General features: G+C 39.3%; 1 protein-coding gene across 1 annotated transcript in view; it reads left to right on the top strand.

Moving 5' to 3' along the window:
- The window catches only part of HERC1 (HECT and RLD domain containing E3 ubiquitin protein ligase family member 1), a 171,482-nt gene that overhangs the window by 130,673 nt on the left and 17,012 nt on the right, over positions 1 to 23,797 (top strand). Inside the window, exons 58-66 of the mRNA XM_060151494.1 lie at positions 7,080 to 7,181; positions 8,177 to 8,350; positions 9,793 to 10,086; positions 18,505 to 18,570; positions 18,745 to 18,870; positions 19,753 to 19,891; positions 20,929 to 21,110; positions 21,915 to 22,070; positions 22,773 to 22,895. Of these exons, the coding sequence (XP_060007477.1) occupies positions 7,080 to 7,181; positions 8,177 to 8,350; positions 9,793 to 10,086; positions 18,505 to 18,570; positions 18,745 to 18,870; positions 19,753 to 19,891; positions 20,929 to 21,110; positions 21,915 to 22,070; positions 22,773 to 22,895 (1,362 nt within the window). The remainder of the gene's footprint in view (positions 1 to 7,079; positions 7,182 to 8,176; positions 8,351 to 9,792; positions 10,087 to 18,504; positions 18,571 to 18,744; positions 18,871 to 19,752; positions 19,892 to 20,928; positions 21,111 to 21,914; positions 22,071 to 22,772; positions 22,896 to 23,797) is intronic.

The following is a 23,797-nucleotide window of genomic DNA, read 5'->3' as shown; positions in this document are numbered from 1 at the left end:
TTTTCTCTTTCTGACTTATTTCATTCTCTATGACAGTCTCTAGGCCCATCCAACTCACTACAAATAACTCAGTTTCATTTCTTTTTAATAATGAGCAATATTCCATTGTATATATGTGCCACATCTTCTTTATCCATTCATCTGTTGATGGACACTTAGGTTGCTTCCACATCCTGCCTATTGTAAATAGTGCTGCAATGAACATAGTGGTACATGACTCTTTTTGCATTATGGTTTTCTCAGGGTATATGCCAGTAGTGAGATTGCTGGGTCGGATGGTAGTTCTATTTTTAGTTTTTTAAGGAACCTCAATACTGTTCTCCATAGTGGCTCTATCAATTTACATTCCCACCAACAGTGCAAGAGTGTTCCCTTTTCTCCACACTCTCTCTCCAGCATTTATTGTTTCTAGATTTTTTGATGATGACCATTCTAACTGGTGTGAGGTGGTACCTCATGGTAGTTTTGATTTGCATTTCTCTAATGATCAGTGATGTTGAGCATCCTTTCATGTGTTTGTTGGCAATGTGTTTATCTTCTTTGGAGAAATGTCTATTTAGGTCTTCTGCCCATTTTTGGGTTGGGTTGATTGATTTTTTTGATATTGAGCTGCATGAGCTACTTGTATATTTTGGAGATTAATCCTTTGTCAGTTGCTTCATTTGCAAATATTTTCTCCCATTCTGAGGTTGTCTTTTGGTCTTGTTTATGGTTTCCTTGGCTGTGCAAAAGCTTTTAAGTTTCATTAGGTCCCATTTGTTTATTTTTGTTTTTATTTCCATTTCTCTAGGAGGTGGGCCAGAAAGGATCTTGCTGTGATTTATGTCATGGAGTGTTCTGCCTGTGTTTTCCTCTTAAGAGTTTTATAGTGTCTGGCCTTACATTTAGGTCTTTAATCCATTTTGGGTTTATTTTTGTGTATGGTGTTAGGGAGTGTTCTAATTTCATTCTTTTACATGTAGCTGTCCAGTTTTCCCAGCACCACTTATTGAAGAGGCTGTCTTTTCTCTGTTGTATATTCTTGCCTCCTTTATGAAAAATAAGGTGACCATATGTGCCTGGGTTTATCTCTGGGCTTTCTATCCTGTTCCATTGATCTATATTTCTGTTTTTGTGCCAGTACCATACTGTCTTGATTACTGTAGCTTTGTAGTATAGTCTGAAGTCAGGGAGCCTAATTCCTCCAGCTCTGTTTTTCTTTCTCAAGATTGCTTTGGCTATTTGGGGTCTTTTGTGTTTCCATACAAATTGTGAAATTTTTTGTTTTAGTTCTGTGAGAAATGCCATTGATGGTTTGATAGGAATTGCAGTGAATCTGTAGATTGCTTTGGGTAGTAGAGTCATTTTCACAATGTTGATTCTTCCAATCCAAGAAGATGGTATGTCTCTCCATCTGTTTGTATCATCTTTAATTTCTTTCATCAGTGTCTTGTAGTTTTCTGCATACAGGTCTTTTTTCTCCTTAGGTAGGTTTATTCCTAGGTATTTTATTCTTTTTGTTGCAGTGGTAAAATGGGAGTGTTTCCTTAATTTCTCTTTCAGATTTTTCATCATCAGTCTATAGGAATGCAAGAGATTTCTGTGCATTACTTTTGTATCCTGCTACTTTACCAAATTCACTGATTAGTTTTAGTAGTTTTCTGGTAGCATCTTTAGGATTCTCTATGTATAGTATCATGCCATCTTCAAACAGTGACAATTTTACTTCTTCTTTTCTGATTTGCATTCCTTTTATTTCTTTTTCTTCTCCGATTGCTGTGGCTAAAACTTCCAAAACTATGTTGAATAATAGTGGTGAGGGTGGGCAACTTTTCTTGTTCCTGATCTTAGTGGAAATAATTGCAGTTTTCACCATTGAGAATGATGTTGGCTGTGCGTTTGTCACATATAGCCTTTATTATGTTGAGGTAAGTTTCCTCTGTGCCTACTTTCTGGAGAGCTTTTATCATAAATGGGTGTTAAATTTTGTCAAAAGCTTTTTCTGCATCTATTGAGATGATCATATGGTTTTCATCCTTCAGTTTGTTAGTATGGTTTATCACATTGATTGATTTGTGTATATTGAAGAATCCTTGCATTCCTGGGATGAACCCTACTTGATCATGGTGTATGATCCTTTTAATGTGCTGTTGGATTCTGTTTGCTAGTAGTTTGTTGAGGATTTTTGCATGTTTGTTCATCAGTGATATTGGCCTGTAGTTTTCTTTTTTTGTGGTATCTTTGTCTTTTTTTGGTATCAGGGTGATGGTGGCCTTGTAGAATGAGTTTGGGAGTATTCCTCCCTCTGCTGTATTTTGGAAGAGTTTGAGAAGGATAGGTGTTAGCTCTTCTCTAAGTGTTGGGTAGAATTCGCCTGTGAAGCCATCTGGTCCTGGACTTTTGTTTGTTGGAAGATTTTTAATCACAGTTTCAATTTCAGTGCTTGTGATTGGTCTGTTTATATTTTCTGTTGCTGGTTCAGTCTTGGAACGTTGTGCTTTTTCAAGAATTTGTCCATTTCTTCCAGATTGCCCATTTTATTGGCATGTAGTTGCTTGTAATAATCTCTCATGGTCCTTTGTATTTTTGCAGAAGTTGTTACTTCTCCTTTTTCATTTCTAATTCTATTGATTTGAGTCTTCTCCCTTTTTTTCTTGATGAGTCTGGGTAATGTTTTGTCAATTTTGTTTATCTTCTCAAAGAACCAGCTTTTAGTTTTATTGATCTTTGCTATCATTTCCTTCATTTCTTTTTCACTTATTTCTGATCTGATCTTTATGATTTCTTTCCTTCTACTAACTATGGGGTATTTTTGTTCTATCTCTAATTGCTTTAGGTGTAAGGTTAGGTTGTTTATTTGAGATTTTTCTTGTTTCGTGAGGTAGAATTGTATTGCTATAAACTTCCCTCTTAGAACTGCTTTTGCTGCATCCCATAGGTTTTGGGTCATCATGTTTTCATTGTCATTTGTTTCTAGGTATTTTTTGATTTCCTCTTTGATTTCTTGAGTGATCTCTTGGTTATTTAGTAGTGTATTGTTTATCCTCCGTGTGTTTGTATTTTTTACAGATTTTTTCCTGTGATTGATATCTAGTCTCATAGCATTGTGGTCGGAAACGATACTTGATACGGTTTCAATTTTCTTAAATTTACCAAGGCTTGATTTGTGACCCACGATATGATCTCTCCTGGAGAGTGTTCCATGAGCAATTGAGAAGAAAGTGTAAACTGCTGTTTTTGGATGGAATGTCCTAAAATATCAATTAAGTCCTTCTTGTTTAATGTATCATTTAAAGCTTGTGTTTCCTCATTTATTTTCATTTTGGTTGATCTTTCCATTGGTGAAAGTGGGGTATTAAAGTCCCCTACTATTATTGTGTTACTGTCGATTTTCCCTTTTATGGCTGTTAGCATTTGCCTTATGTATTGAGGTGCTCCTATGTTGGGTGCATAAATATTTACAATTGTTGTATCTTCTTCTTGGATCGATCCCTTGATCATTATGTAGTCTCTTGTCTGTTGGATTGATCCCTTGATCATTATATAGTCTCTTGTTTCTTGTCTCTCGTCTCTTCTTTGTCTCTTGTAATAGTCTTATAAAGTCTATTTTGTCTGATATGAGAATTGCTACTCCAGCTTTCATTTGATTTCCATTTGCATGGAATATCTTTTTCCATCCCCTCCCTTTCAGTCTGTATGTGTCCCTAGGTCTGAAGTGGGTCTCTTGTAGACAGCATATATACGGTCTTGTTTTTGTATCCATTCAGCCAGTCTATGTCTTTTGGTTGGAGCATTTAATCCATTTACATTTAAAGTCATTATTGATATGTACGTTCCTATTACCATTTTCTTAATTGTTTTGGGTTTGTTATTGTAGGTGTTTTCCTTCTCTTGTGTTTCCTGCCTAGAGAAGTTCCTTTAGCATTTGTTGTAGAGCTGGTTTGGTGGTGCTGAATTCTCTTAACTTTTGTTGTCTGTAAAGTTTTTGATTTCTCCATCAAATCTGAATGAGATCCTTGCTGGGTAGAGTAATCTTGGCTGTCGGTGTTTCCCTTTCCTCACTTTAAATTTGTCCTGCCACTCCCTTCTGGCTTGCAGAGTTTCTGCTAAAAGATCAGCTGTTAACCTTATGGGGATTCCCTTGTATGTTCGTTGTTGCTTTTCCCTTGCTGCTTTTAATATTTTTTCTTTGAATTTAATATTTGTTGGTTTGATTAATATGTGTCTTGGCATGTTTCTCCTTGGATTTTTCCTGTATGGGACTCTCTGTGCTTCCTGGTCTTGATTATTTCCTTTCCCATATTAGGGAAGTTTTCAACTATAATCTCTTCAAATATTTTTTCAGTTCCTTTTTTTTTCTCTTCTTCTGGGACCCCTAGAATTCGAATGTTGGTGCGTTTAATGTTGTCCCAGAGGTCTCTGAGGCTGTCCTCAATTCTTTTCTTTCTTTTTTCTGTATTCTGCTCTGCCATAGTTATTTCCACTCTTATCTTCCAGGTCACTTATCCGTTCTTCTGCCTCAGTTATTCTGCTGTTGATTACTTCTAGAGAATTTTTAATTTCATTTTTTGTGTTGTTCATCATTGTTTGTTTGCTCTTTAGTTCTTCTGGTTTCTTGTTAAACATTTCTTGTATTTTCTCCATTCTGTTTCCAAGATTTTGCATCATCTTTACTATCATTACTCTGAATTCTTTTTCAGGTAGACTGCCTATTTTCTCTACATTTGTTTGGTCTGATGGGGTTTTACCTTGCTCCTTCATCTGCTGTCTATTTGCTGTCTTCTCATTTTGCTTAACTTACTGTGTTTGGGGTCTCCTTTTTGCAGGCTGCAGGTTTGTATTTCCCGTTGTTTTTTGGTGTCTGCCCCCAGTGGCTAACGTTGGTTCAGTGGGTTGTGTAGGCTTCCTGGTGGAGGGGACTGGTGCCTGGTGGGTGGGGCTGGAGCTTGTCTTTCTGGTTGGCAGGACCATGTCCAGTGGTGTGTTTTCAGGTGTCTGTGAAGTTAGTATGATTTTAGGCAGCCTCTCTGCTAATGGGTGGGCTTGTGTTCCTGTCTTGCTAGTTGTTTGACATGGGGTGTCCAGCACTGGAGCGTGCTGGTCGTTGAGTGGAGCTGGGTCTTAGCGTTGAGATGGAGATCTCTGGGAGAGGTTTCACCATTTGATATTACATGGGGCTGGGAAGTCTCCGGTGGTCCAATGTCCTGAACTCGGCTGTCCCACCTGAGAGACTCAGGCCTGACACCAGGCCGGAGCACCAAGACCCTGTCAGCCACATGGCTGAGAAGAAAAGGGAGAAAAAAAGAAAGAAAAAATAAATAAAATAAAGTTATTAAAATAGAAAAAATTATTAAAAAGTAATAAAAAGTAGAAAGAAGAGAGGTAGCAAACCAAAAAACAAATCTACCAATGATAACAATTGCTTAAAACTATACAAAAAAAAAAAAAACAAAAACGGACAGTCAGAACCCTAGGACAAATGGCAAAAGCAAAGCTATACAGACAAAATTACCCTAAGAAGCATACACATACACACTCACAAAAAGAAAAAGGAAAAAAAAATTATATATATATATAAGGAAGAGAGCAACGAAATCAGTAAACAAATCTACCAATGATAATAAGTTCTAAATACTAAACTAAGATAAACATAAAGCCAGAAACAAATTAGATGCAGAAAGCAAATCCCAAGTCTATAGTTGCTCCCAAAGTGCACTGCCTCAATTTTGGGATGATTTCTTGTCTATTCAGGTATTCCACAGATTCAGGGTACATCAGGTTGATTATGGAGATTTAATCCACTGCTCCTGAGGCTGCTGGGAGAGATTTCCTTTTCTCTTCTTTGTTCGCACAACTCCCGGGGTTCAGCTTTGGATTTGGCCCCGCCTCTGCATGTAGGTTGCCTGAGGGCGTCTGTTCCCCACCCAGACAGGATGGGGTTAAAGGAGCAGCTGATTAGGGGGCTCTGGCTCACTCAGGCCGGGGGGATGGAGGGGTACGGACGTGGGGCGAGCCTGCGGCGGCAGAGGCCAGCGTGACATTGCAACAGCCTGAGGCACAACGTGTGTTCTTCTGGGGAAGTTGTTCCTGTATCACGGGACCCTGGCAGTGGCGGGCTGCACAGGCTCCTGGGAGGGGAGGTGTGGATAGTGACCTGTGCTCGCACACAGGCTTCTTGGTGGCTGCAACAGCAGCCTTAGCGTCTCACGCCTGTGCCTGGTGTCCACGCTGGTAGCTGCAGCTCATACCCATCTCCTCGTCCGGGCAGTGCTCTGAATCCCCTCTCCTTGCGCACCCGAAACAATGGCCTCTTGCCTCTTAGACAGGTCCAGACTTTTCCCTGGACTCTCTCCCGGGTAGCTGTGACGCACTAGCCCCCTTCAGGCTGTGTTCATGCAGCCAACCCCAGTCCTCTCCCTGGGGTCTGACCTCCGAAGCCCGAGCCTCAGCTCCCAGCCCCCAACCTGCTCTGGCAGGTGAGCAGATGAGCCTTTCAGGCTAGTGAGTGCTGGTCGGCCCCGATCCTCTGTGCCGGAATCTCTCCGCTTTGACCTCTGCACCCCTGTTGCTGCGCCCTCCTCTGCAGCTCCGAAGCTTCCCCCTCACCCACCCCATCTCTGCCAGTGAAGGGCCTTCCTGGTGTGTGGAAACTTTTCCTCCTTCACAGCTCCCTCCCAGAGGTGCAGGTCCTGTCCGTATTCTTTTGTCTCTGTTTTTCCTTTTTTCTTTTGCCCTACCCAGGTACGTGGGGAGTTTCTTGCCTTTGGGGAAGTCTGAGGTCTTCTGCCAGTGTTCAGTAGGTGTTCTGTAGGAGTTGTTCCACATGTAGATGTATTTGTGGGGAGGAAGGTGATCTCCACGTCTTACTCCTCTGACATCTTGAAGGCTCCCCTGCCCTTATTTTTTCTTAATGATGTATTTTTAAAATCATTTAGAAAAGGCTCTAGAAAATTGGATAGTAGTATGCAGTTGGGCATTGCCAAATGTACCTAAAGTGTAGGTTTTACAATAAGTTTTTGTGAACATGAAGTATAAATTTAAAATGTAAATAATGGCTAACTAGATAAGTAGTGTATATTGATAAATACATCTCATTTTAGGATGGCTCTGTCTTGCAAACTGTTGTGATTGGCTCTGGAGCTATTCAGACCACAGTATGGATTCCAGATGTTGGGGTAGCTGCTTGCTCAAATAGATCAAAGGTAATTTTACAATCATATCAAGTTGTAAGTTGTTAGCCTGTAAGGTATCTTAAAAATCGTAGTCCAAGCATCCCACTTTACCGAGGCAAAAAATGATATCCAGAGGGATTATTACTTGCCCAAGATAATGCAGCTGTTTAGTGGCAGAAGGAAAACTAGAACCTGGTATGCTCCTGTACCCTATACTTTGGGAAAAATGCTTAATTATTGAATGACTTTCCACTGGAAATTATAAAGAGAATTTATTACTTTCTGCCATGATTTTTGAGACAGCACTAAATTATCTAAAGAATTTTCCCCAAAAAGAAGGACTACCTCAAAGACCTTTAACTCAACTATACAGAATATATCTTGGCTTTCAAATTTAATGTTCTACTAAAAAATACTAGCCCTCTACTGTGAAATAATTCTATGATATGACAGTATCTCTTACAGTATTGCTTTTCATACCCTTAATGAATAGTGTCAATGTGCTGCTTTGGTTTACATTTATGTGGTTAATATGTGGTAATATTAAAATAGAGCTGAAAACCTGCATGAACAGTCCTACTAGAAGTAAAATATAGAATCAGACCATAGGCAGTAGTAGCCTGCATAGAATAAACCATAGAGCCACAGAGCAGTGCTCCTTCTCTTGTAGATGTGTGTCCCTCAGCAGAGTACTACTTCCTCTAGTATCCTTGTGGTCATGTCAGACTCTTAAAATATACTAGATACCTTGTCCTACAAGTCCTATGAGCTAGCAAATAATTCTCTTTAAGAAGAATCAGCTAATCCATGGTAGTTCACACATTTTACAGTTACTCACTTGTTTTTACCTTAGACAAAATTTAAGATGTTTTGAAGTTCATAGGCATTAAAAGTATAGCATAAAATGTCCAAAAAGCAAAAGTGTTTAATGTATTACTAGAAGGAATTTCTCATATATGAATGGTGATGGAATGTCTCTCTTTTATTTAAACAAATATCATGTGGCATGGTTTATTTTTCATCAGGATGTTTTGGTCGTGAATTGTACAGCAGAATGGGCTGCTGCCAATCATGTTTTAGCAACCTGTAGGACAGCACTGAAACAACAGGGTGTTCTGGGATTAAACATGGCTCCCTGCATGAGAGCATTTCTGGAGCGGCTCCCCGTGATGCTTCAGGAGCAGTATGCCTATGAAAAGGTAACTGATTACACTCGTTCTTGCAGATCTACAGATGACTGGTGCTTTGGAATTGGAATTATAGCTTTGAATTTATCCCTTAAGAGTATGAGGTCTGAGTAAAATAAGTGGGGCTGTTTGGGCAGAATCACATGAAGATAATTCATGTCTAAAACAGTTGTTTAGTAATCCTAAGCCTGCTTTTACTTTATTTTAGTGGGAGTAAAATTTTTAAATAACCCTCAAATTTGTATAGTGTTTCTATTATTCATGTCAGATTATTTATTCATTCCAAAACTTCTTTAAATCCCTGTACCTCAGAGTATATCATCTTCCCTTTTCTGACCCATATATCTATTTTTGTGTGGCTTTGCCATCCCACAGTTGGGAGGGGGAATGGATATGGGCATCAGAGTGAACATCCTGTCCACTTTATGAGGTGAATCCTTGTGGAAAGTTTAGTAGAAGAGGTAAGGTTGAATTAAGTAAGGTCATTAAATACTAGAATGGGAAATTACGGAATTTGGACTTGTTGCCCAGGCCATGATCCTGTATAGCTTGTCTTTCAGCCCTCAGTAGTCACAGTATGCTGCTCCTAGGCAGAGCTCACCTGGGGTTTTTCCTTTTTCCTTTTTTTTTTTTTTGCCATGCTACATTAATCTTATCAGCTGTTAACCACACCCAGTTAATTTCACTGAGGTTTGCCCAGGTTTTCTTTACTGAATAGCTCAGTCTCTCACAGAGTTGCTCTAGTACATCTAGGGAGGGCCAGGGAAGAAGGTTGTCTTTGATGGCTACCAGGGTTCTTTTGGTAAAGGAGGAAATGTGAGAGGGAGCAGGTCTCCATGGTTCAGTTATCTGCCTTTTTTTTTTTAATTCAAGAAAAACTAATGAAAAATATGCTAAATGCAGTGTGGTGTCCTGGGTTGAATCTTGGAGCAGAAGAGGAGGATTAGGGACTTCCCTGGTGGTCCAGTGGTTAAGAATTCGCCTTCCAGTGCAGGGGACGCGGGTTCGATCCCTGTTTGGGGAACTAAGATCCCACATGCTGAGGGGCAACTAAGCTGGGCCCTCTAGAGCCCACGCGCTACAACTAAGTCCCAACACAGCCAATAAATAAATAAATATTTTTTAAAAAGAAAATAAAAGAAAAGGAGCATTAGTGGGAAACCCTATAAAGTTCTGTGGTTTAGTTATTATTGTAACCAGTGTTACGTTCTTAGCTTTGATTATCGCACCATGGTTATATAAGATGTGAACATTACAGAAGGTTGGGTGAAGGGTTTATAGGAATTCTCTGTACTATCTCTGCAACTCTCTATGTATCTAAAATTATTTCAAAGTAAAAAGCTTAAAAAAAACAGTAAAGTTAAAATATGACTACAGGCTTTCAGAATGCAGGAGGCTAATTTATATTATTTGGCAGAGGCTCTTCAGCATAATATCCTTGCATTTTCTCTTAGCCTCATGTGGTTTGTGGTGACCAGCTTGTTCACAGCCCCTATATGCAATGTCTGGCTTCCCTTGCTGTGGGACTTCATCTGGATCAGCTGCTGTGTAATCCTCCAGTGCCACCACACCACCAGAACTGCCTCCCTGACCCTGCATCGTGGAATCCAAATGAGTGGGCCTGGTTAGAATGTTTCTCAACCACCATAAAAGCTGCTGAAGCCCTGACCAATGGAGCACAGTTTCCAGAATCTTTTACTGTTCCCGATCTAGAGCCTGTTCCAGAGGATGAACTTGTACTCCTAATGGTAAGTGTAGTATGAGCTACTGTTATATGTAACTGAGATTGTATTATGGATGTTTAGTAAGTAGCAGACCCTCAATAAGTATTTGCTAGCTTGAATAGAGCAAGAAGCACACCCTTATATAAACTTAAAATATTTTGCGTTCAGATACTCACTTTCAATCTGATGGAAGTCTTCTTTGGTGACAGGGATTGATTATGAGAATTGTGGAGCTCTTATAAATGTGCTGGTTTTCAATGACATAGTCACATTTTCTCATTTTCTTGTCCATAGGTACCTTGTTAGTGTGTGTGCATATATATGTGTGTGTGTGTGTGTGTATATATATTTATTATTTTTCCCCTGTTAGAGCTTATCTGTATTTCTTCTATTTACAATAACATTGTAAAAGGTACCTTCATTTTGTTTTGTTTTATTTTTTAAACATCTTTGTTGGAGTACAATTGCTTTACAATGTTGTGTTAGTTTCTGCTGTATAACAAAGTAAATCAGCTGTATGTATACATATATCCCCATATCAACTCCCTCTTGCATATCCCTCCCACCCTCATTATCCCATCCCCCAAGGTGGTCACAAAGCACCGAGCTGATTTCCCTGTGCAATGCACCTGCTTCCCACTAGCTATCTATTTTACATTTGGTAGTGTATATATCTCAGTGCTACTCTCTTACTTCGTCCCAGCTTACCCTTCCCGCTCCCCATGTCCTGAAGTCCATTCTCTACGTCTGCATCTATTCCTATCCTGCCCCTAGGTTTGTCAGAACTTTTTTTTTTTTTTAGATTCCGTATATATGTGTTAGCATACGGTATTTGTTTTTCTCTTGCTGACTTATTTCACTCTGTATGACAGACTCTAGGTCTATCCACCTCACTACAAATAACTCAGTTTCGTTTCCTTCTATGACTGAGTAATATTCCATTGTATATATGTGCCACATCTTCTTTATCCATTCATCTGTCAGTGGACACTTAGGTTGCTTCCATGTCCTGGCTATTGTAAATAGTGCTGCAATGAACATTGTGGTACATGACTCCTTTTGGATTATGGTTTTCTCAGGGTATATGTGCAGTAGTGGGATTGCTGGGTCATATGGTAGTTCTATTTTCAGTTTTTTAAGGAACTTCCATACTGTTCTCCGTAGTGGCTGTATCAATTTACATTACCATCAACAGTACAAGAGTGTTCCCTTTTCTCCACACCCTCTCCAGCATTTATTGTATGTAGATTTTTGATGATGGCCATTCTGACCAGTGTGAGGTGGTACCTTATTGTAGTTTTGATTGCATTTCTCTAATGATTAGTGATGTTGAGCATCCTTTCATGTGTTTGTTGGCAATCTGTATAACTTCTTTGGAGAAATGTCTATTTAGGTCTTCTGCCCATTTTTGGAGAGGGTTGATTGATTTTTTTGATATTGAGTTCCATGAGCTGCTTGTGTATTTTGGGGATTAATCCTTTGTCAGTTGCTTCATTTGCAAATATTTTCTCCCATTCTGAGGTTGTCTTTTGGTCTTGTTTATGGTTTCCTTGGCTGTGCAAAAGCTTTTAAGTTTCATTAGGTCCCATTTGTTTATTTTTATTTCCATTTCTCTAGGAGGTGGGCCAGAAAGGATCTTGCTGTGATTTATGTCATGGAGTGTTCTGCCTGTGTTTTCCTCTTAAGAGTTTTATAGTGTCTGGCCTTACATTTAGGTCTTTAATCCATTTTGGGTTTATTTTTGTGTATGGTGCTGGGGGTGTTCTAATTTCATTCTTTTACCTGTAGCTATCCAGTTTTCCCAGCACCAGTTATTGAAGAGGCTGTCTTTTCTCTGTTGTATATTTATGCCTCCTTTATCAAAGACAAGGTGACCATATGTGCCTGGGTTTGTCTCTCAGCTTTCTATCCTGTTCCATTGATCTATATTTCTGTTTTTGTGCCAGTACCATACTGTCTTGATTACTGTAGCTTTGTAGTATAGTTTGAAGTCAGGGAGCCTTTAGCTCCCTTTTTCTTTCTCAAGATTGCTATGGCTATTTGGGGTCTTTTGTGTTTCCATACAAATTGTGAAATTTTTTGTTGTAGTTCTGTGAAAAATGCCATTGGTAGTTTGATAGGGATTGCAGTGAATCTGTAGATTGCTTTGGGTAGTAGAGTCATTTTCACAATGTTGATTCTTCCAATCCAAGAAGATGGTATATCTCTCCATCTGTTTGTATCATCTTTAATTTCTTTCATCAGTGTCTTATAGTTTTCTGCATACAGGTCTTTTTTTCTCCTTAGGTAGGTTTATTCCTAGGTATTTTATTCTTTTTGTTGCAGTGGTAAAATGGGAGTGTTTCCTTAATTTCTCTTTCAGATTTTTCATCATTAGTGTATAGGAATGCAAGAGATATCTTTGCATTACTTCTGTATCCTGCTACCTTACCAAATTCATTGATTAGCTCTAGTAGTTTTCTGATCACATCTTTAGGATCCTCTGTGTATAGTATCATGTCATCTTCAAACAGTGAGTTTTACTTCTTTTCCAATTTGAATTCCTTTTATTTCTTTTTCTTCTCTGATTGCTGTGGCTAAAACTTCCAAAACTATGTTGAATAAGAGTGGTGAGAGTGGGCAACCTTGTCTTGTTCCTGGTCTTAGAGGAAAGGTTTCAGTTTTTCACCATTGAGAACAATGTTGGCTGTGGGTTTGTCATATATGGCCTTTATTATGTTGAGGTAGGTTCCCTCTGTGCCTACTTTCTGGAGAGTTTTTATCATAAATGGGTGTTGAATTTTGTCGAAAGCTTTTTCAGCATCTGTTGAGATTATCATATGGTTTTTATCCTTCAGTTTGTTAATATGGTGTATCACTTTGATTGATTTGCATATATTGAAGAATCCGTGCATTCCTGGATACACCCCACTTGATCATGGTGTATGATTAATGTGCTGTTGGATTCTGTTTTCTAGTTTGTTGAGGATTTTTGCATGTATGTTCATCAGTGATATTGGCCTGTAGTTTTATTTTTTTTGTGGTATCTTTGACTTTTTTTGATATCAGGGTGATGGTGACCTTGTAGAATGAGTTTGGGAGTGTTCCTCCCTCTGCTGTATTTTGGAAGAGTTTGAGAAGGATAGGTGTTAGCTCTTCTCTAAATGTTTGATAGAATTTGCCTGTGAAGCCATCTGGTCCTGGACTTTTGTTTGTTGGAAGATTTTTAATCACAGTTTCAATTTCAGTGCTTGTGATTGGTCTGTTTATATTTTCTGTTTCTTCCTGGTTCAGCCTTGGAAGGTTGTGCTTTTCCAGGAATTTGTCCATTTCTTCCAGGTTGTCCATTTTATTGGCATATAGTTGCTTTTAGTAATCTCTCATGGTCCTTTGTATTTTTACAGAAGTTGTTACTTCTCCTTTTTCATTTCTAATTCTATTGATTTGAGTCTTCTCCCTTTTTTCTTGATGAGTCTGGCTAATGTTTTTTCAATTTTGCTTATCTTCTCAAAGAACCAGCTTTTAGTTTTATTGATCTTTGCTATTGTTTCCTTCATTTCTGATCTGATCTTTATGATTTCTTTCCTTTTGCTAACTTTGGCGGGTTTTTTGTCCTTCTTTCTCTAATTGCTTTAGGTGTAAGGTTAGGGTTTTTTGGGGGTTTTTTGTTTTTAACATCTTTATTGGAGTATAATTGCTTTACAATGGTGTGTTAGTTTCTGCTTCATAACAAAGTGAATCAGCTGTACGTAGGTTAGGTTGTTTATTTGAGATTTTTCTTGTTTCTTGAGGTAGGATTGTAGTGCTATAAATTTCCTCTTAGAACTGCTTTTGCTGCATCCCATAGGTGTTGGGCCATCGTGTTTTCATTGTCATTTGTTTCTAGGTATTTTTTGATTTCCTCTTTGATTGCTTCAGTTATCTCTTGGTTATTTAGCAGCGTATTGTTTAGCCTCCATGTGTTTGTATTTTTTTACAGTTTTTTTCCTGTAATTGCTATCTAGTCTTGTAGTGTTGTGGTTGGAAAAGACATTTGATATGATTTCATTTTTCCTTCAATTTACCAAGGCTTGATTTGTGACCCAAGATATGATCTACCCTGGAGAATGTTCCATGAGCACTTTAGAAGAACAGTATTCTGTTGTTTTTGGATGGAATGCCCTATAAGTATCAATTAAGTCCATCTTGTTTAATGTGTCATTTAAAGCTTGTGTTTCCTTATTTATATTCATTTTGGATGTATGTCCATTGGTGAAATGGGATGTTAAAGTCCCCTACTATTATTGTGTTACACTCGATTTCCTCTTTTATGGCTGTTACCATTTGCCTTGTGTATTGAGCTGCTCCTATATTGGGTGCATAAATATTTACAATTGTTATACCTTCTTCTTGGATTGATCCTTTGATCCTTATGTAGTGTCCTTCTTTGTCTCTTGTACTAGTTTTTATTTTGAAGTCTATTTTGTCTGATATGAGAATTGCTACTCCAACTTTCATTTGATTTCCATTTGCATGGAATATCTTTTTCCATCCCCTCCCTTTCAGTCTGTATGTGTCCCTAGGTCTGAAGTGGGTCTCTTGTAGACAGCATATATATGGGTCTTATTTTGTATCCATTCAGTCAGTCTATGTCTTTTGTTTGGAGCATTTAATCCATTTACATTTAAGGTAGTTATCGATATGTATGTTCCTATTACCATTTTCTTAATTGTTTTGGGTTTGTTATTGTAAGTCTTCTCCTTCTCTTGTGTTTCCTGCCTAGTGACATTCCTTTAGCATTTGCTGTAGAGCTGGTTTGGTGGTGCTGAATTCTCTTAGCCTTTGCTTGTCTGTAACGGTTTTAATTTTTCTGTTGAATCTGAATGAGCTCCTTGCTGGGTAGAGTAATCTTGGTTGTAGGTTTTTCCCTTTCATCACTTTAAATATGTCTTGCCACTCCTTTCTGGCTTGCAGAGTTTCTGCTGAAAGATCAGCTGTTAACCTTATGGGGATTCCCTTGTATGTTAATTGTTGGTTTTCCCTTGCGGCTTTTACTATTTTTTCTTTGAATTTCATTTTTGTTGGTTTGATTAATTTGTGTCTTGGCATGTTTCTCCTTGGATTTATCCTGTATGGGACTCACTGCGCTTCCTGGATTTGATTGACTATTTCCTTTCTCATGTTGGGGAAATTTTCAACTATAATCTGTTCAAATATTTTCTCAGACCCTTTCTTTTTCTCTTCTTCTTTTGGGACCCCTATAATTCAAATGTTGGTGTGTTTAATGTGGTCCCAGAGGTCTCTGAGGCTGTCCTCAATTCTTTTCATTCTTTTTTCTTTATTCTGCTCTGCGGTAGTTATTTCCACTCTTTTATCTTCCAGGTCACTTATCTGTTCTTCTGCCTCAGTTATTCTGCTATTGATTCCTTCTATAGAATTTTTAATTTCATTTATTGTGTTGTTCATCATTGTTTGTTTGCTGTTTAGTTCTTCTAGGCTTCCTTGTTAAATGTTTCTTGCATTTTGTCTATTCTATTTCCAAGATTTTGGATCATCTTTACTATCATTACTCTGAATTCTTTTTCTGGTAGACTGCCTATTTCCTCCTCATTTGTTAGGTCTGGTGGGTTTTTACCTTGCTCCTTCATCTGCTGCATATTTCTCTGTCTTCTCTTTTTGTGTAACTTACTGTGTTTGGAGTCTCCTTTTTGCAGGCTGCAGGGTCGTATTTCCCGTTGTTTTTGGTGTCTGCCCCCAGTGGGTGAGGTTGGTTCAGTGGCTTGTGTAGGCTTCCTGGTGGATGGACCTGGTGCCTGTGTTCTGGTGGGTGGGGCTGGATCTTGTCTTTCTGTTGGGCAGGGCCACGTCCAGTAGTGTGTTTTGGTGTGTCTGTGAACTCAGTATGATTTTAGGCAGTGTCTCTGCTAATGGGTGGGCTTGTGTTCCTGTCTTGCTAGTTGTTTGGCATGGGGAGTCCAGCACTGGAACTTCCTGGCTGTTAGGTGGAGCTGGGTCTTAGCGTTGAGCTGGAGATCTCTGGGAGAGCTCTCACTGATTGATATTACACAGGGCCAGGAGGTCTCTGGTGGTCCAGTGTCCTGAACTCAGCTTTCCCACCAGAGAGACTCAGGCCTGACACCAGGCTGGAGCACTAAGACCCTGTCAGCCACGCGGATCAAAAGCAAAGGGAGAAAAAGAAAAAATAATAGTAATACTAATTTTTTTTAATTATTAAAAAAAAATAATTAAAAAAAGAAGAGAGCAACCAAACCAATAAACAAATCCACCAATGATAACAAGCACTGAAAACTGTACTAAGATAAACATAAAAATCAGAATCCAGTCAGTCGCAGACAGCAAACCCCAAGTCTACAGTTGCTCCCAAAGTGCACCACCTAAATTTTGGGATGATTCGTTGTCTATTCAGGTATTCCCCAGATGCAGGGTACATCAAGTTGATTGTGGAGATTTAATCCGCTGCTCCTGAGGCTGCCGGGAGAAATTTCCCTTTCTCCTCTTTGTTCGCACAGCTCCTGGGGTTCAGTTTTGGTTTTGGCCCCGCCTCTGCATGTAGGTTGCCTGAGGGCATCTGTTCCCACCCAGACAGGAGGGGCTTAAAGCAGCAGCTGATTAGCCTGCTCTTCCTCATGCAGGCTGGGGGGAGGGAGGGGTACAGTAGTTATAATTGGAATGTGGGGCGAGCCTGCAGCAGCAGAGGCCAGCATAATATTGCAACAGCCTGAGGTATGCCGTGTGTTCTCCCAGAGAAGTTGTCCCTGGATCACAGGACCCTGGCAGTGGCGGGCTGCCCAGGTTCCCGGCATCGGAGGTGTGACCTGTGCTTGCACATAGGTTTCTTGGTGGCTGCAGCAGCAGCGTTAGCATTTCATGCCCGTCTCTGGGGTCCGAGCTGATAGCCACGGCTCGCACCCATCTCTGGAGCTCATTTAGGTGGTGCTTCTGTGGGCAGACAGGGAAGGAATCCCCTCTCCTCGCACACCCCGAAACAATGGTCTCTTGCCTCTTCAGCAGCTGCAGACTTTTTCCCGGACTCCCTCCCGGGTAGCTGTGGCACACTAGCCCCCTTCAAGCTGTGTTCACGCAGCCAACCCCAGTCCTCTCCCTGGGTTCTGACCTCCGAAGCCTGAAGCCCGAGCCTCAGCTCCCAGTCCCCGCCCGCCCCAGCGGGTGAACAGAGAAGCCTCTCGGGCTGGTGAGTGCTGGTCAGCACCGATCCTCTGTGCGGGAATCTCTCCGCTTTGACCTCTGCACCCCTGTTGCTGCGCTGTCCTCCGTGACTCTGAAGTTTCCCCCTTGCCCACCCCCCTGCCCCGTCTCCGCTAGTGAAGGGGCTTCCTAGTGTGTGGAAACTTTTCCTCCTTCACAGCTCCCCAAGCTGCAGGTTCCATCCCTATTTTTCTGTCTCTGTTTTTTCTTTTGCCCTACCCAGGTATGTGGGGAGTTTCTTGCCTTTTGGGAAGTTTGAGGTCTTCTGCCAGCATTCAGTAGGTGTTCTGTAGGAGTTGTTCCACATGTAGATGTATTTTTGATGTATTTTTGATGTATTTGTGGGGAGGAAGGTGATCTCCACATCTTACTCCTCTGCCATCTTGAAGGTCCCCCAGTATATATATATTTATAAATATTTTTTAGCATCTTTTCCTGGTCATCTTTTTAGATTTATTCCAATTATAGATTCTAAATTATTTGGCACTTCAGTAATGTTTAAGAGAACATTTTAGTTGTCATTTCTTTCTGAGTGTATTTGAAAGCGTCTAGATACAGAAACTGTGTTGGAGATAAAATGCCGGGGTGGATAGTGCAGGCCAGCATTTGATCTAACAACCCCTTTACCTAGTTAAGATTTATATAAACAAACATTTGAATATATAAATAAAGATACAGTATAAAAGAGACATATGAATTGAAGGAAATTATCTAAATATAGAATATTTTAATTAGGAAGTATCCTTCTGAGCCCATTTGCCTCAAATATGTCATCTGTAGATGAGGAAGCTGCAGCCTAGAAAGGTGACCTGCCCACAGCCATACAACGAGTTCACGGGGGTGGTGGCTCCTGCAGATGACCTTGTACCTATGGGTGCTCAGAAGTGGTTAGCTTTGAATCTCCAATGTGTTCGTGATAGGTGATAATGCAAGTGTTTATAGTAAAGGGAAATATTAAAAATCAAGTTTGGCATGATTGTGAAACTGCTCTTAAATTCTCATAATATTACCAAATTCTTTAAGACTCAGTTGTTAAGAACAGATAAATCATTCGCAAAAAGATTTTCTCAAAACATGGCCTGGGAGAAGGGAGGGCTGCATTCTGGTCTTCACGCTGCTTGTAACTGACCGTGTGATCTTGGGCTTCTCCTTTCCTATTTAAAAATAAGTGATCATTTTTAAGGCCTCCTAAAAAAAACCCCAAAAAACATAAATATGGATTAAGCAAAATTGATCCTGGTGTTTGCTGTCTTTCAGGATAACAGTAAATGGATTAATGGCATGGATGAACAAATTATGTCTTGGGCAACTTCCAGACCTGAGGTCAGTAAAGATAAAGATAACTGTATGGTGGTTCTTAGTAAATCTTCTGGTTCCAAATGCTTGTGTGTTTGTGTCCTGGTGTCCCCCATAGAGGCTGGTACACACTTAGTACCCAGTACATGCTTGTTTGAATGAATTAATGAATCAAATTTTGACTTGATTGTGGTTTTCTAGGACTGGCACCTGGGAGGTAAATGTGATGTCTACCTGTGGGGTGCTGGCAGGCATGGACAGCTGGCAGAAGCTGGAAGAAATGTAATGGTACCTGCAGCAGCTCCCTCATTCTCACAGGCCCAACAGGTAACTAACAGGGTAAAGAAATGTAGAAGAAACTTGGGAACTGACAATTCTGATTCCCTTGCTGTCAGTAACTTACTGTAGGATAAAGTTTATCCATTGCATAGTCTATTGTGAGGAATCACCAAAGAAAGTCATGATATATAGCTTGTATATAGCTTCTAAATAAAAGTTTTTTAGAGTTTTTATCAGACTTAGGTTTAGTTAATAAGTTTCTAAATTTTTCTTGTTTTCACGTATCATGAATTAACATCATGATGCATTATGCCTGCCCAGCATATATTTATAGAAGTTAAGATATTGGTAATTATTAATTCTCTCTTTGGGGGCCATAAACTTACTGGGATCTTTAACCAGATTTCATTGACACTCCTCCCCTCGTCTAATAATCATGGTACTATATTTCTAAACCCTTCTTGAGGCCAATGCTTTCTCTTCCATTCTTCTCTACCTCGGTAAGCCCCAGGATACACTGTTCTTTCATGTGTATATCCCCTGCAATTTCTGCTTCTTGTGGCCTCCAGCCAGTCTTTACTATTTTCCCATCAGCCTCTCCTTTTACTTCGTTTATCTATTATGTTGTTAATGTGATTATTTAAACTCTGCACAGTTGGCTGAAAGCCCTGTAGATAACATGTTTCTAAAGTATCTTAAATCATCAGATGAGCCTCATACATCTCTTGGTTAAGTAAGAGGTTTTATAATAATCAAGGGCTTATAGGAACCCCATTGTTATGTCAACCCTTCCCCTTTAATGAAAGGATAAAAGAACCGATAAAGGTATCCTAAGTATACATGGAATCATTTTAAATGTTTGCATGATAAAATAAATCTTTTATTTATATAATAAAAGATAATATATTTAATTATGTGTTTTTATACTAGGTTATATGTGGTCAGAATTGTACCTTTGTCATACAGGCCAATGGCACAGTGTTGGCTTGTGGGGAAGGAAGTTATGGCAGATTAGGACAAGGAAATTCAGATGACCTTCATGTGCTGACAGTTATTTCAGCCTTACAAGGTAAAATTATCCTCAGTTAAAAGCTGATCGGAAACTATGGCCTATCTGTAGGAATGTTTGCTTATTATGTTAGAACTCATCTCAAACCGTTGCTAGATAAAGTCATGTAGGGTTTTCACTTAGATTCTCGTTTAGGCATGTACAACCTTAATTTTCCATATTTTGAGCTGTATTATTTTGCAAGTTACTTACCATAGCCATGCTAGAATTGCTGTGTTAATACACACTGAAGATTGTAAACAAATTCTTTAAAATTGCAAAACTGTAATTAGGCAACTATTAATAGCAGTAGTAATCATGCATGTACTTCATTAACGTTAAAAATCAATTTATACGGAAATGTGCGTATGTACTAAAGACTTTAAAGGGCATCCCCATCAGAGTGCTCTGTGACTTGGAGAAAGAAAACCTCTGGAAAAACCACTGCACGGACCCCTGGCTTGTTCCTAAAGTTAACTTTTACTGACTCTGAAGCCTACAAAGAGAGCAAATTGAGTTTTTTAAGTAAAAGCATACAAGTAACATGAGTTCAGAACAAATTCTTGAGTAGCTCTAAGTTCTCTTCCTTCAGATCTGTGTGTGAAGTGCACAACACTAGGGATGGGAGGACTTGGTTCCTGTTCGGTTCTATTAGATCCTGCCTCGGGTACTTTGCACAAGCTACTAAACCTCTTTGTGACTCAGTTTCCCCAGTTGTAAAAGGGGTGATGATAACATCTGCCTCATAGGATCTGTGTGAAAATAGAAAATGAGCGATCCATGTAAAGCATTTGTAGGAGTGGCTAGAACATAATCTTTAGTGACTATAACTGCTCCTATCACCCTTCTCCTCTTCCTTGTCATCATCATTCTATGTGACTGCTCCCAATTTTCTAGGTTATGGCTGCAAATCTGATTTTAAATTAAAGACATTGTTTATATTTCTGAAGTACTGTTGTGGAATTTTTTGATTCTGTGAGATTACTCTGTAGCAGCTTCAAGTAAAGAGGGGACTTTTAACATTCAGCGACTCTTGTTGGGTTTCTGCTCTGTTCCAGGCTTTGTGGTGACCCAGCTGGTGACTTCCTGTGGTTCTGATGGACACTCAATGGCCCTGACTGAAAGTGGTGAGGTCTTTAGCTGGGGAGATGGTGATTATGGCAAACTCGGCCATGGGAACAGCGACCGGCAGCGGCGGCCCAGGCAGATTGAGGCCTTACAGGGAGAAGAAGTGGTGCAGGTCGGACAGAATATGGATAAGTTTATCTTTTTTTTTTTTAATGTTTATTTATTTATTTATTTGGCTGCGCCAGGTCTTAGTTGTGGCATGCGGGACATAGTTGCGCCTGGATAAGTTTATCTTTGAATGTAAACATACTAGGTGTTGAGTTCTCAAGTTTAGGTAATGAAAAACGGTAGTAAAAATTTATTACCCCGTCATAAAAGATCCAGTGTTTTTGGTGGTTCACAGTCATTCTTGAGTGTCTCAGGAGTTTGAATGGGCTTTGGTGTTAGAATGGACTCCTTTTTCCTGAGCCAGCTGGTGGACCCAGGCCAGGGTGCTTCAGGTCCTTGGAAGAAGTGGGGTTTAACTCCTGCCCCACAGTTCTTGATATAGTGTTAAATGGAAAGCTTTGCTTTCAACCTATCATTATCGTTACAAAGGTTGAGTTCATATACATTTTCTGGAAAATCAATTTGTGATCTAAAATAATATTGTAAAGTTACATAGCACCTTAAAGTTTACAAAGAATTTCCCTATTCATTAACTCATATAGTCTAGGTCATCCCTGCGTCGCTGAAGAGTAGCAACACTGCCAAGGTATGCTGTTTAGCTTGGTCTTCCTGAGGATTTTTGATGTAGATCAGACTTGGGGGAGCAGGAGGGCCACTTGGGTGGATAGGACATAATGGTCTTGAAGATCCTGAGTTTTCAGTGAAGTTTACTTAAAGATTATTACTGTATTAATAACCAAAAAGGACTGATTTCTTTCTTAGTATGCCCTCTTGTTAAAATTTTTGTTCTTGTTTGTTCTATTCGTAGATGTCTTGTGGCTTCAAACATTCAGCAGTGGTAACATCAGATGGCAAACTGTTTACCTTTGGGAATGGTGACTACGGTCGTCTGGGTCTTGGAAACACTTCGAACAAAAAACTTCCAGAGAGAGTAACTGCACTGGAGGGGTATCAGATTGGACAGGCATGGAATAAATCAATAATACGTTCTATATGATCATAGTTTCTTGTTTCCCCTATGTTCACTTAGACATTGTCCTTTCAGGAAAACTAGAATCACCACTCGTACTTAACCTGATGTACATTTTGTTTGGCCTAATTGATAAACAAATGGAAGTCTTAATTCAGGATGTGAATATTTTAAAATCCTCTTTATAATACTACTTGATATGAAAGCTTTAAGCAATATAGTAACTCTTCTTCAGTATCCTGGAAGTAGATGGCTGAACTGCAGCATCATTGGTAGCTGCTGCTCTTAAGTAATAATTGTTCCTGACCTGTACATTTTGAGACTCTCTCTTAACAAGAAGATGAGATAAAATATTTTTATCTTTTACTATTTTTATCTTTTATCATTCCTTAGACTGTCTCTGGTGTGAATGAGTATTTTTTAATCATATGTACTTTTTCCTATCTTTTGTGCTCTCTGATTCAGAGTTAGCCACAGATATTTGAAGGATTTTACTTTGAAAAAGGTTGTTTTTTGTTTGTGGACATTAGGAATTTTTTTCTTCATGACACATTTTGGTTAACATATGTAAGGCCCTGAAACCAATAAAAATTTTTGGAAACACAGCCAGGTTTTTCACTGAAGTCAAGACAGAGTGTCCCAGAAATGGGTGTTTTAGGTATTGTGATTTGCCTTACCACCCTGTTATTTCTCCAGGTGGCTTGTGGCTTAAACCATACTTTGGCAGTGTCAGCAGATGGCTCCATGGTGTGGGCTTTTGGAGATGGGGACTATGGAAAACTAGGCTTAGGAAATTCCACTGCAAAATCTTCACCTCAGGTCAGTATTGGCTTTAATCTAGAGCTTCAGACAACATGGTTTTCTTCTATGTCAGTACCTCTTTTTAGCTGGAAGTAATTTACCTTTAACATTTTTGGTAATTCATAATGAAATTTAGAAGCTTCTTTTGCTTATTCTTAAATTTCCAGCATTCCAGATCTTATTTTAAATAAGTAATTTAAAATAAATTAATTAAAATAAGTAATTCATAAGCATTAATTACTAAACTGGATATAAAAATGCTGCAAGGACAAGCATCTGTCTTTGTCATGGGCTGAGTAGTGTAGGACTACCTCCCATGTAGAGAAGAAATAAGTATAAACATATCTCCAGGGTGTCTTATGGAGGGAACCATGAACAATGTTTTGTAACTCTCTGCTTGTGACTACCATTTCAGCATATTATTACCACTGAATTATACAGGTATGTGCATTTAAAAAGTAATAGGAAATCCAAGTCCATAAACAAATGATTTAGAGGCTTTATTCACATTATAGAAGGTTTCTTAGCTCTTCAGAAGACCTCCTGTGCAATCCTTTTTATGTGGATTTTTCTAACACGTTTAACAAGCAGCATGATTTACAAGTATTCAATTTATATTCAACTCCAGATTCACTATCGTATATAGTCTGTGACATCTTGATAGCTAGACTGGTGAATATTCAGCTAGGGATACAAAAAGGAAGGAAATCCTCTCTGGAGAACATATAAAGCAGTTATTGTCACCTCTGAAAGCAGAAAAAATCTAACTGGGAGCAGCCCATGGCTTTACATGGTCTTATGGTGTTCTTTAAACAGCCATAGGATTCTCTTTGGTTTCTGTTGCCCAGAGGAATGTTTCTACTTCACATGGGGTCCTGGGGATTTTAGTTAAACGTCCCCTACCCCCTACAATATTCGCC

Source organism: Lagenorhynchus albirostris, chromosome 1, assembly GCF_949774975.1.
Source record: "Lagenorhynchus albirostris chromosome 1, mLagAlb1.1, whole genome shotgun sequence".
NCBI classification, from domain to species: Eukaryota; Metazoa; Chordata; class Mammalia; order Artiodactyla; family Delphinidae; genus Lagenorhynchus; species Lagenorhynchus albirostris.
The sequence above is the reverse complement of the archived record's forward strand: the minus strand, read 5'-3'. Positions and strand labels throughout refer to the sequence as shown.